Here is a 12,630-nt window from a genome sequence, read left to right as displayed (position 1 = left end):
TAGAGTGAGGCTGTCCTGTGGAGTGGCCCTGATCTGACCTGGCCCATAGAAACCAGACTCCAGGCCCTGTCTTCCCCTCCGCTGGGAACCGTCAGCCTGTTTCCTTTGCCCTGCTCTCCACAGCCCTCTGCTGGAGGGGAGTGGGCTGTGCACCCACAGTCAAGCCAGCACCCACGACCACCTCTTGGGCTCATAAGAAAGTTGTCACCAGTTGTGGCATAATAAAACATAGTAACTCATGCTTGTGTCATTCCCTGGGAAAGCCGTGAGTACGACTGATAGTGAAGATCGTGTTCAAAAGACGAGAGTTCCCTGTTGGTCAACTTTCTGTGCGCACCTTTGTGCCCTCTCCTATCTCCTCTCTCTTGTTTTCTCAGCGTCTCGAAGCAAGACCCTCCTCTCTGCCCCACTGCACACAGCACTGCCCACCACCCTGTCTGCTCTGGCCCCACCAAATAGAGCCGAATAATCTTACAGACATTGGTGAGGCCCCAGACCCAGAAGCAAGGAAAACCAGTATCTATTCTGAAAGTCACTCTCTGAAATGCCATCTTTGTCGTTTTCTGGCCCATTCCTTGTCTATGGGTCACTGTGGGCATCAGTCCTCTTCCCCTGTCTTCTCATTTCCTATTCCTCTGAACTTCTCCCTCTGCCGTTTCAACTATTAATACCAAATCAAGGTCAAATCCTGATAGATTTCTGACATATTCCTCTTTCCCTTCCATTCAATAGGGCACCAAACCACACCTGCTCACTTCTGGCTAGCTTACCCAAAAGGGCCGTGTCTGAGGCTCAACCACCCTACTGCCAAATTCCTTCTCCCGGAGCAGCCCTCTACCTCTCCAACCCACCCCCACGATGAGCGAGCAGTGCAGAACCTGCCCGCTCTCACCAGGCCAGAGCCAGTCATGCTCGGGGAGGGGCCTGACTGGCCTGGAATGGAAGCTCTGTGGATGACTGGAGAGTGACTTATCCCGCAGGACTGATATCATTGTTGACCTAGAGGAGCAGATCTCAGAGCTGACAGTGATAATAGAGCAAATGAACAGAGACCACCAGTCTACCCAAAAGTCGGTGAGTGACCCTTGAGTTAGCTGACGTCTCTATGGGTAGGGAAAGACCAGTATTTTCAGATCACCTGCTGTGTGCCAGGCAAGATGCCAGCACTTTTCTCGTGGGGGCCTGTTGTCCAGGCAACAGCTCTGAAGATGGTCACCCAGAAGTATTTCTTTTTTTTTTCTGGGAAAGATTTGCCCTGAGCTAACATCTGTTGCCAATCTTCCTCTCCTTTTTTGTTTTTCCTCCCCAAAGCCCCAGTACCTAATTGTATATTCTAGTTGTAAGTCCTTCTCATTCTTCTATATGAGCCACCACCACAGCATGGCAACTGACAGGTGGGTGGTGTGGTTCCGCACTGGGGAACCAAATCTGGGCCACCAAACTGGTGAGAGCCCCAAACTTTAACCACTAGGCCATCAGGGCTGACTCCCAGGAGTATCTCTCTGCATCCATCTGCATCTATAATTGCAAGAACTCGAGTCCCTCCTCAAGGCCTAACTCAATTTCCACTTCTCCCAGGGCCTCAGCCCTCAGCTGTGCTCAATGCCCTGTCCTCCCGACACGAGGGGGCGCCGGCCATTTCCCTTCAGGCTGCCATGGCCCTGGTGGCGAGCTAAGCTTCAGAGGTTGCTGAGGCTCTTGCTTAGGGACCAGCCTGGTCAGTGCTTCCCGTGCTGCTCAAAAGCTGCCCGGAAGCCTTCAGATATTATTATTATTATTATTATTATTATTATTATTATTCAGTGCTGATATTAATTTGCACTCTTTGTGTTTCCTGGGGGTCTTGGTGACATCTCCTTTAGATTTTACCATCTGTTTTATCATGGTCTCTTCATCCCCACCTGGAGCAGGTGTGCCTGCTGGCCTGGGCTGGAGTGAGAAACCAGAGCAATGCTCAGAACCACCCCACCCCCACCCCAGACCTGTTGTTATTGAAACCCACTTGCGAAGGCTGACTTCCTGGAAGGCCTGCTCCTCACCCTCTGATGTGCCCCAGATGCATCTGCGTCTGGAGGTGACAGCTTATAACTCAGGCTGAGACCTCCCTTACTGTTGATTCATTACTATATTTATCTGAAAGCCCTGCCAGGTTTATGGTTTCCTTCTATAGAAAGGAAATTGAAGCTCAGGAAGTTAAGTAATTTGCATGAGATCACTGACCTCATCAGTGGTGGGTTAGCAGGCAAAATGCACATTTTCACTCCCTGAAGCATTGGCCCTGCTGAAGACATACTTAGAGATTGTTTCCACAGAGGAACCTGTGATTGAGACCCTTAAAATCCTCCCATCTGTGAACACCTCAAATTGTTGAGTGACCATTTTGGAAGGGAGCCATGCTGGTTCCATTGTGTAGTCAGAGAAGGACAAGGACAAGCCCTGACCCCTTGTCTCAGCTGGCAGTGGGCGCTGACTGGTTTGGAAGTGTCCATTCCTCTGGAGGCACTAACCAGAGGATCTGATGTGTTAGGATGAGGGTCACCCGGAAGAGAGCAAATCCTGCGTGCTGGAACACAGCCGCTCTGCTGGTGAGGACTCAGTAACACTGGATTTTAAGTGCCCTGAAGGCAGGGTCTGAGTCCTAGACCTCTTTGGCTCTTCTAAGCCAAGCTCTCTGCTCAATAAATGATTGTTCAATTGAGTTATGCATCTGAGAATCCCAAGGGCAGGGTCTTACAAAGAGATTACAGTCAAGCGGAGGAGACCAGACCTGCCCACAAAACCAGCTAGGGACAGGGATGGTGCCCGTGCACCAATGTCGTAAACGGATTACATGCCAAACAGCATGGAGCAAGGCAGGAACTGCTCTGTTCCCTCAGTAATGAGGTGCTCTCGGCACTGCAGAGCACACATTGGGGTGGGGGGGGGCGGGGCGTCCCCTGTGAGCGGGAAGGCTTCTCAGAAGTGGCAGATTGGAGTGGGGAAGGGTGCTCGGTCCTGGTTGTTAATGCGGGCCTCTTTCCAGCTCTCCCATGAAATGGATCTCCGCTGTGCCAAGATGCAGCAGAGCTTTGAGAACAAGACCAGGTAGGCTTTCTGGCACAAGCCCTCTTGTGCTGAAGGCCCTAAGGCTCCTGCATCCCTGCTGGATTCAGCTCACTGGGATTTCAGAGAGCGCCAAACGGAACTGGGTGGTGAGGGCTGGGGGAATGAGACACTGGTCTTTGGAGAGCAAGAGGGTTGGACATGAGGCCAATAAAATGTAGCACAGAGGTTATTCCTGGTTTTGCACTTTCTCATCGAATTATTTCATTTCAGTTATAATCTCCCTTTTTGTTGATTGCTGAGAAGAGCTATTCTTTGTTCTCTAGGAGATTTCTGTGGTAGACAGCTGTTATCTCAACCCAGCCTCCTCTTCCTCTTCCTCCTCCCCATCCTCCTCCTCCCCATCCTCCTCCTCCCCTCCTCCCCCTCCCCCTCCTCCCCCCCCTCCTCCCCCTCCTCCCCTCTTCCTCCTCCCCCTCCTCCCCCTCCCCCTCCTCCCCCTCCTCCCCTCCTCCTCCCCATCCTCCTCCTCCCCTCCTCCTCCTCCCCCTCCTCCTCCTCCCCCTCCCCCTCCTCCCCCTCCCCCTCCTCCTCCTCCCCCTCCTCTTCCCCCTCCTCCTCCTCCCCCTCCTCCTCCTCCCCTCCTCCTCCTCCCCCTCCTCCTCCTTCTCCCCCTCCTCCTCCCCCTCCTCCTCCTCCTCCCCCTCCTCCTCCTCCTCCCCATCCTCCTCCTCCTCCCCCTCCTCCTCCCCCTCCCCCTCCTCCTCCCCCTCCTCCTCCCCCTCCCCATCCTCCTCCTCCTCCCCCTCCTCCTCCCCCTCCCCCTCCTCCTCCCCCTCCTCCTCCCCCTCCTCCTCCCCCTCCTCCTCCTCCCCATCCTCCTCCTCCCCCTCCTCCTCCTCCCCATCCTCCTCCTCCCCCTCCTCCTCCTCCCCCTCCTTCTCCTCCTCCTCTATCTCCCTCTCCTCCTCTTCCTCCTCCTCCTCCTGTTTCTCTTCCTCTTCCTCCTCCTTTTTCCCCTTCTCTTTTTTCTCCCCCTCCTCCTTCTCCCCTCCTCCTCTTCCTCCTCCTCTTTCTCCCCCTTCTCCTCTTCCTCTTCCTCCTCCTCCTTTCCCTCTTTGTCTTCTTCCTTCCCCTCCTCCTCTTCTTCCTCCTGTTCCTCTTCTCACCTCTACTCTCTCTGGCTGCTAGGTCAGGGCCTGGGCAAAAAGGGAACAAGGCATGGGAGGGGCAGGATGCAAAGCCACAAAGACAAACCATGAAGAAGTAGAGGAGGTGTGCTGTGTGTGTGGTGAGAAACCCATGAAATCCCCTTCTCACTCCCCGTGGGGCACCAGAGCAGCCCCAGACATCCTGGGGGAGAGAAGTCCTCCTGGTTCAGTCACAGACTTGCTTTTTTAAAAAAAATTTTAATTAATTAACTCATTTATTTTATAATAGACTTTATTTTTTAGTGCAGTTTTAGGCTCACAGTAAAATAGCACGTGAAGTACAGAGTTCCCATACACCCCCTAACACCACCCCCCCGCTACAATCTATGCCATCAGTGACACCCCACACCACCATGGTGCATTTGTTACAACTGATGAACCTACGCTGACATGTCATTAACACCCAAAGTCCCTAGTTCACTCCTGGTGTACATTCTGTGAGTTGGACTAATTTACAGTGACATGTATCCATCATTATACTATCATACCGAGTATTTTCACTGCCCTAAAAATCAACTGTGCTCTCCCCACTCACCCCTCCCTCCCACAACTCCTGGCAACCGATCTTTTGACTGTCTCTGTAGCTGTGCCTTTTCCAGAATGTCATATAGTTGGAATCATATAGTGTGTAGCCTTTTCAAATTGGCCTTGTTCACTTACCAATATGTATTTAAGGTTCCTCCATGTCTTTTCCTGGTTTGGCGGCTCGTATAGCCTTTCATTTTCTTTTTAAAGACTTTATTTTTTCCTTTTTCTCCCCAAAGCCCCCCAGCACATATTTGTATATTCTTCATTGTGGGTCCTTCTAGTTGTGGCATGTGGGACGCTGCCTCAGCATGGTTTGATGAGCAGTGCCATGTCCGCGCCCAGGATTCGAACCAACGAAACACTGGGCCGCCTGCAGCAGAGTGTGCAAACTTAACCACTTGGCCATGGGGCCAGCCCCCGTATAGACTTTCATTTTAATGCTCATCTTGAGCAGTGGAATGGAGGCTGGAGAGACCCTGAGCTCTAAAATTATCCGGGGCGCTAATGCAGCCCATGGTTTCCCAAGAGAGATATAAGCAAAGACTGTGCTGTGAGGGCAGTCTATGGCCCTGATTGGCTTTATTCAAAAGAGTGGTTGGTGAAAACAGCGGTCTTCTCACCCTTTTCTGGATGGATGCCAGGAGAATGCATCAGGGAGCAAGGGCCCTGCAGCCTGCCCCCTGTGCGAGGGAGGGGAGGTGGGAAGGGGTAAATCTGACAGCTCAGCTCTGGACTTCTTTGCACTGATGACTGTGGCCTTCCCCCGGGGTCCCACAGGAAGCTCAAAGAGGCCCACACAGCAGAGCTCGCTGAGTTGGAGAACAACTACAAAGCAGCCTTGAGGGCGGAGAAGTTGGCTGCCCAGGAGAAACTAGGTATGACCGGGACTGGGGAGAATGACCCTGGTAAAGGGGCGGGAGGCTGACCATGTGGGTCTCAGGCCAAGGGACTCCGCTGGCCATGGATGGGCTATGGCTAGGTTTTCACGGTTTCCTCCTAAAGCCCAAGGAGACAAGGTGATGGAGAATGAAACTGAAGAGGGAAACCTCGTCTACCAGTGTCTTTCCTAGGCCTGGAAGATGGAAGGGCCTGTGACCAACTTTTGGGATCTGAGCAAGTCCCTTAACCTCTTTGAGTTTCAGTTTCCCCATCTGGGAATTGAGGACAATAATACTTGCCTTTATCAGAGGGATAAGAATGTGAAGGCACTTTGTAAAGTACATCTCAGTGTTCTACAAATATAACACTATTGCAATTCAGCAAGTTTCCTCACCTGTGAAATGATGGTGTTTCATTCTATTCCAGCTGACACTATGATTCCTATGGTCCTGTAATCCATAAAGGTTGTGTTGGCCTTTAAGCCCACTGTTTATGCTGCCCTTGGGAAGGGCAGAGAGTGTACCCTTCAGAATTGTGAGTTTATAGACTGATCTCCACAGGGAGAAGGAGAAATGCTATAAGCTTCTCCCTTTCTTTTGCCTTACATTTTTTAAAGACAATATTTACACTTTGCTGACTTCTGAATTTTCTAAAGAGATGTATTGTTTTCAAAATCAATGCACACTAGGAAATGTTGTTTAAAAAGAGAGCAGCAGACGCATGCTGCAAGGTTTCGCTCATCTTTTTCTGCAGATATGGGTTTCTCCTGGGGGTTAGTTCTCAGACTTCATGTGCATCCAGATCATATTATGGACATATGCTGGGCCTCTCCTCTGAGACCCCAAGTCAGTGGGTTTAGAGTGGGGTCCAGGCATCTGAATTTCTGATGAGCTTCCAGAGGGATTTCTGAGGCACACACGGTTCCACTGTACAGGGCCTGAGTTTGGGGTAGGGAAGGTATATAGGAAAGCTCACAGTTGAACTTGAAAACGTGCATTTCAGAGGTATAATGATGACCCTGTTGTTTTCCTTTTGTCCAGAGGAGATGCAAAAGGAGTATAAGTATTTGAAGAATATGTTTTATATGTATCAGGTAAGATTCGGAGCTCCTTGGTAGATTACGAGAGTAAGAGAAGCAAAGCTCCTTCCTGCTGATGACATTGGGATGAATCTAGAGCCCTTGCCCAGAAAATAATTTCCTGAGATTCCCAGCGTCCTTGAACCTCAGCAGCACTAGCTGCACCCGGAGAGAAGAGTGAACCTGCAGACTGTGATGGCTTCCACGAGTGACGAGTCAGTCACCCAGACCCTAAAGAAGGGCATTGGAAAATACGTTTGTGATTACAAAAGTAACACCTGCTCATTGTTTTTTGTTTTTTTTAATGGCAATACAAAACCCAACAACAAAAAGAAAGAACTGTCTCTACCTCAAGACAGCCACTAATATCTGTATTTTGTAACATCTTTGATTCCTGTATAGTGCTAAGTCAAAAGGAGGAAACATGTAAAAGGCCTTTGAGACATTTGGCCCAGCTGCTATCCAGAAAGACTGGATCACTGTGTCTGTACCTGCCCCAGTCCCAAAGCAGAGCATGGGGGTCTCCAGCTATCTCAGAACACAACCCATGCATTTAATCGGCTAATTTGATGGAGGTGCAGAGAAAGAGAGTTAGGGCATGATTTCTTCCTAGGAGGATGGGAGTGAGAGATGGGGAGTAGACAGGGCAAGGGCTGAGGCAGAAAGCCCCCCTCTATGGTGACCAATTAGTCCTGGTTTGCCGGGACTTTCCTGGTTTTAGCACTGAAAGTCCGGAGCCCCAGGAAACAATTCAGTCTTGGCAAACAAAGGACCACCTCTGAAATTGTATTCTCCACTTACAATTTCAATTCTGAGCTTGTATCCAAAACTCATTTTCCACGATGTACCTTGATAGAGTCAGGGAGCGCGTCACAGAGTGGAGCTTGAGAGAAGCATCAGGGTGATGGGCAGGTAAGCACTCTCAGTTCCCTAGGTGCCCTTCGTGTTGGCTGCAGGCTGGGCCTCTCCAGAGCTTTGACCTGTATGGAAACCAAACTGCCCACCAGTCTCGAGAATGATGAGCAAGAACTTCTCTCTAAATGGCCACAGTTACAAATGAGGTCTGATGCTGGGCCCAGTGTGAATCCTGCTGCTAACCTGGAGAGCAAGGGGGTCAGGGTCCCGAGAACTTACTGGCTGTGGCCAGGTCCTGGGCCTTGCCCTCCTGCGGTTCCACCTCATGAGGTCCCAGCCAAACCCCAGGACTGGCATTGTGTTAGGCTTATTTAACCTCAGCTACAAAGGAAGTTAGCCTTGCTGAGGAAAAATGGACACTCTCTGAAAAACAGCCCATTGTTTTCTAAGTCTTCAAGTTAACTACTAGGCATTTCCCTGTTCATGTGCCGTTGAGTGATTGCTGATTCAGAGGGAGCTGGCCTGTGGGTCCCTCAGGGGCACCCTGCCTGTCTTCAAAGGAAGCCCAGTCCCACTGGGGCAAACGCCATGCACAGTTTGCCCTTGACATTTAGGGTTCGCAGGCTCTCAGGCGAGCTGGGCTAGAAGTTACCTTCCTCGGCCCCCGTGTTGTGGTCCCCTAGCAAGGGTCACAGGTGAGGGAAGCTGCATGGGGCCCAGAGCTGTGGGCGGGTGTGCAGTGCTGGGGGTCCAGCCCTGCTGTGAGTTTATGGCCTCTCCAGGTGTCCTTTCTCAAGAACCTTCTCTTCATAGTGTCTTGTGTCTCCACAGGACAGCATTTATGATGAGTTGGAAGATAAGTGGTCAAAGAAGAAGGCAGAATGGGAGAAGGATGAGAAGTTGGAGCGGGAAAAGATCCTGCTAAAGCAAAGTGAGTATGGAAACTTCTGACTTTCCGATGACAGGTGCACCAAAACACTGCCATTCAGCTTGGTCTCAACTTGAGGAGGGCAGCCTTGGTTTCAGTAAGGGTGATGGGCCACAAGCCTGGACTCCTGAATACAAGGTGCCTGGAGTTTTCAAGGACGTGACAACAAAGATGGAGTCTTTTATGAAGTTCGGCCCCTGGGGGTCTGAGCCTGCACCTTCCAAAACTCACTGGTTCCATGTTTGGCCATCAGGGACTGCAACAAGTTTTGGGGCATCTGTAGGAGTGTAGACTTATTATCTGGACACCAGTGACCCCAAAGTTCCAGAAAAAAATTCCTGAATTAGAGTTTCAAGTATTCAATTGTTTGGGGAAGGGCAATGCAATCCTATACTGTGAGCCTCTATATGCCCACACCCTCCAAAGGAAGCCTTGTTTGATTATATATACATATGACTACATATGGACGATTATTATATATATGATTGTATGTTGATTATATATACGATTATATTTATATGTAATTGAGCTATCATTGACATATAACTGTGCAAGTTTAAAATTCAACATGTTGATTTGGTACATTTATATATCGCTCTATATTTTTAATATTTCCCACACTCAGCACAGACTTTAGATCACACAGCGTGCTCTATAGGTGAGCCCCCACCCCTCTGAGCTTCTTTGTAAATGGAGAAAGGAGAGAGGGATTTACGGAGCCTCTGCTCCCCTACCTAGAGGACTAGTGGAGGCAGGAGTGGGGCCTCTCTAAACCTATTCCACATCCTGCCCTCATCCAGTTCATATCAGATTTCATTGGTTTTAACAAAATTACTCAATTAAACACAGATACTCCCTGGGAAAGTTAATCCTCAAGGCCATTCCTTCCCTGCTGGGGACTCTGGATTGTGAGAAGGCAACATGAGGACCCTGGAGTTAAGACTGGGGAATGGTGGAGCTGCCCCTGTTAGAGGCTTGACCTGGAATCCTGGTGCAGGATAGCCCAGCTCATCTCCCAGGCTCCTGGCTACTCATGTTACACTCATCCTATGTTGTCAAAGTCTAAGTTGAGATGTTATAACCAGTCTGGGATGAGCAGTCCTTAGCTGCTCATGGTGTAGCTCAGTGCAGACTTGTCCTGCAAACCCAGGGGTTGCCTCCCTCTCCACCCCCAGCACTGCGAGGCTCAAGAAGAGGTTTGTGTTAGCCCTCACCTCTTCCTCCTGTTTAGTATTGGGGCTCTGCTGGCAGCTTCCCAAAATGGTTAAACTTACCTCTACCCCAGGGCTAAGTACAGAATAAATTTTATTGCTGGAAAAGTCACGTTAGCTGAGAGCTGTGCTTTAAGATAAGGATATCTAAGCAAGCATAGTGGTTACTTCACCAGAGGGAATGGACACAATAATAAGCAACGGATCCAAAGTAAACCACATGGAAAGAACCAGAGACATCAGAGGTCAATCCCAGAAGGTGATGTGATTAGAACCGCCACCGTGTTCACCCAGCTCTCGAGCATCTCCAGGTGAGCGTCAGGCGAACACGAGGCTGTAAGACCTTGAGTTTGACCCAGTCTGGAATTTCTGTTATCTTCAGATCCTCTAGTTTTCTCTCTGCCTCTGTTTTTCCCACATCTACACTGATATGTGATTTCTTCTCACCTCCACAGAACATAACATAACAAAGAAGTTTGAGTTAGAGTCGGAAGAAGAAAAGAAGAAAATCCAGGACTCCCACAGTGCCGTCTTTGAGAACTTCAACCGAGAGAAGGAGGTAACTGAGTGCAGAGGGCCTCAGGGGTGGGCCGTGCAGTCTTGGTGCGGCGCCCGGCCCCCAGGTGCGCCTGGGGATTAGGCGAGCTGTTTGTCTGCATGGGCATATTCCTCCTTTCCCAGCTGCCCTGGGAACACATGCAAGGAGGCTGATTGTCTGGTTGTCTTTTTCCTAGACAGTCTTACCACGGGGTTACTGGGACAAAAATTGTAATTAACAGGAAATAATAAAATGCTAACCATATACAGAGCCTGAAATTCCCTATTTTGCCAAAATCCCGGTCTCCGAATGTCCTTTCATCCTTGTAGTTGAAGAGAAAGGGCATTGTTGTAAACTAAACTAAGCAAATGAGGGTTAGCTACTCGTGTTGGTCACTCCTGCACAACCTCGACACTGATACCAGGTTATAATGAAAGCAGGTCTCAGCCGAATCCTACCGAATACGTGGACATTTGCTAAACAGATGTGTGTTAGCAAGCAGGTCCCAAGCAGTCACACCACCAGCTCTCTGAGCTTTTCAGTGCATGAAAGATTCATCAGAGCTACACACGGTGGTTAGTACAGAGGTCGGACTCTAACTGTGGTACTCAGCATCAGGCAACCGGGGCTCCTCCTAAGCAGCACACAGGAGCACTTAGGAGTCCAGTCTTAGATCCATCCCTAAGTGCACAGGCTACAGGCTTTGTTAGATCCTTGCACCCTTTACATGCCAAGTGGAGAGTGACTCTAAAATATTTTAGATATCTTGAATATTCCATGTTTAAGAGCCCATTTGTAACCATCATGCTAATTGAAAAGCTGCTAATTTCACCAATAAAGGCCCATTTCCAGCATTCACTATGTTGTTGAACAAAACAATAATGAGGAGATGAGGCATGCTCTGCCGAATGCCTAGTGCTCCTGCAGTCTGGAGAGCTCAGACGTCTGAATAGAAGTAGCAGGTCCTCTAGTGGGGAGAGATTTGATCATCTGATACATCGTCCTCCCTCTGATTTTCTGTCTGGTGATGCTGACTATAAATCTGTGAATGGGTACCCTGTCTCTCTCTCTCTCTCTCTCTCATTAAGGTATAATTACACTTAGCAAAATGCACGGATATGAAGTATATGGTTGGAGGAGTTTTGAAAAATGTTTACATCTGTATAACCAACACCCAAATCGAGATCTAGAACATTTCATCAACCCAGAAAGCACTCTGTGTTCCTTTCCAGTTAAACCCTATCTTCCTCAAAACCTGCCCCAAGAAAACCACTCTTTCAAATCCCACCACCATAGACTAGTTTTACTTGCTTGTAAACTTCACATAAATGGAATCATACAGTATATGCTCTTTTGTGTATAACTTCTCTTCCTTCAATATAATGTCTGTGAAATTTATCCATTTGTTGTTCATATCAGTCATCTCTTCCTTTTTTATTGCTCAGTAGTATTCCTTTATAGGAATATCACACAATGTATTTACCATTTTCCTGGTTTTGGAGGTTTGAGTTGTTCCCATTTTTTGTCTTTTACAAATAAATCTTCTATAAGCACCCCTGTACAAGGATTTTTGTAGACACACGCTTTCGTTTCCCTTGGGTAAACACCTAGGAATGCTGTTACTGGGCCCTTGGGCAGGTGTAGGTTTAACTTTACAAGAAATTGCCAAGCTATTTTCCACAGCAGTTGCACCATTTTACCCTTGCATCTTTAATATATGAGAATTCCAGTTCCTCCATATCACCACAGCAACCAGTATTGCCAATCTTTTAATTTTGGCTATGCCAGTGGGTATGAAATGGTATTTCATTATGGTTTTAGTTTCCTTGATAACTAGTTATGTTGGGCAATTTGTCATATGCTTATTGGACCATTTCTGTTTTCTTTGGTGAAGTGTCAGTTCAAGTTTTTTGCCATTTAGAAAATCTTGGTTTATTTATCTTTTTGTTATTGATGTCTAGGAGTACTTTTTATACAATGGATGCAAGTTCTTTGTCAGATATATATGTTGTGAATTCTGTCTCCCAGCCTGTGGTTTGCCTTTGCATTTCGCTCACGTTGTCTTTCAATGTGTAGAAGTTTGTAATTTTGATCAAAGTCAAATTATCAATATTTTCCCTTTTGTGATTATAGCTTTTTGTGTTCTTTCTATGAAATTGTTGCCTATTCCAAGGACACAAAGATATCTATTTTTTTAAAAACTTCATAACTTTAGCTTTTATGATTCTATGATCCATTTTAAGTAATCATTGTGCACGGAGTTAGGTAGAGGTCATAGGTCATTTTTTTCCATATGGATATCAAGTTGTTCCAGAATGATTTGTTGAAAAAACTTTCCTTTTCCAGTGAGTTTCGTTGGT

General features: G+C 48.2%; 1 protein-coding gene across 6 annotated transcripts in view; it reads left to right on the top strand.

Annotated features, from left to right (window-relative positions):
• The window catches only part of FLACC1 (flagellum associated containing coiled-coil domains 1), a 36,422-nt gene that overhangs the window by 12,039 nt on the left and 11,753 nt on the right, over window positions 1–12,630 (top strand). For 4 of the 6 annotated variants that reach the window (XM_070508393.1, XM_014829229.3, XM_044768447.2 and 1 more), the window contains 6 exons: window positions 981–1,074; window positions 3,023–3,084; window positions 5,559–5,656; window positions 6,701–6,753; window positions 8,425–8,524; window positions 10,188–10,291. In XM_070508393.1, the coding sequence (XP_070364494.1) occupies window positions 981–1,074; window positions 3,023–3,084; window positions 5,559–5,656; window positions 6,701–6,753; window positions 8,425–8,524; window positions 10,188–10,291 (511 nt within the window). The remainder of the gene's footprint in view (window positions 1–980; window positions 1,075–3,022; window positions 3,085–5,558; window positions 5,657–6,700; window positions 6,754–8,424; window positions 8,525–10,187; window positions 10,292–12,630) is intronic. The other 2 variants (XM_070508394.1, XM_044768448.2) reach the window with 2 other exon arrangements.

Source organism: Equus asinus, chromosome 4, assembly GCF_041296235.1.
Source record: "Equus asinus isolate D_3611 breed Donkey chromosome 4, EquAss-T2T_v2, whole genome shotgun sequence".
Taxonomy (NCBI): Eukaryota; Metazoa; Chordata; class Mammalia; order Perissodactyla; family Equidae; genus Equus; species Equus asinus.
The sequence above is the reverse complement of the archived record's forward strand: the minus strand, read 5'-3'. Positions and strand labels throughout refer to the sequence as shown.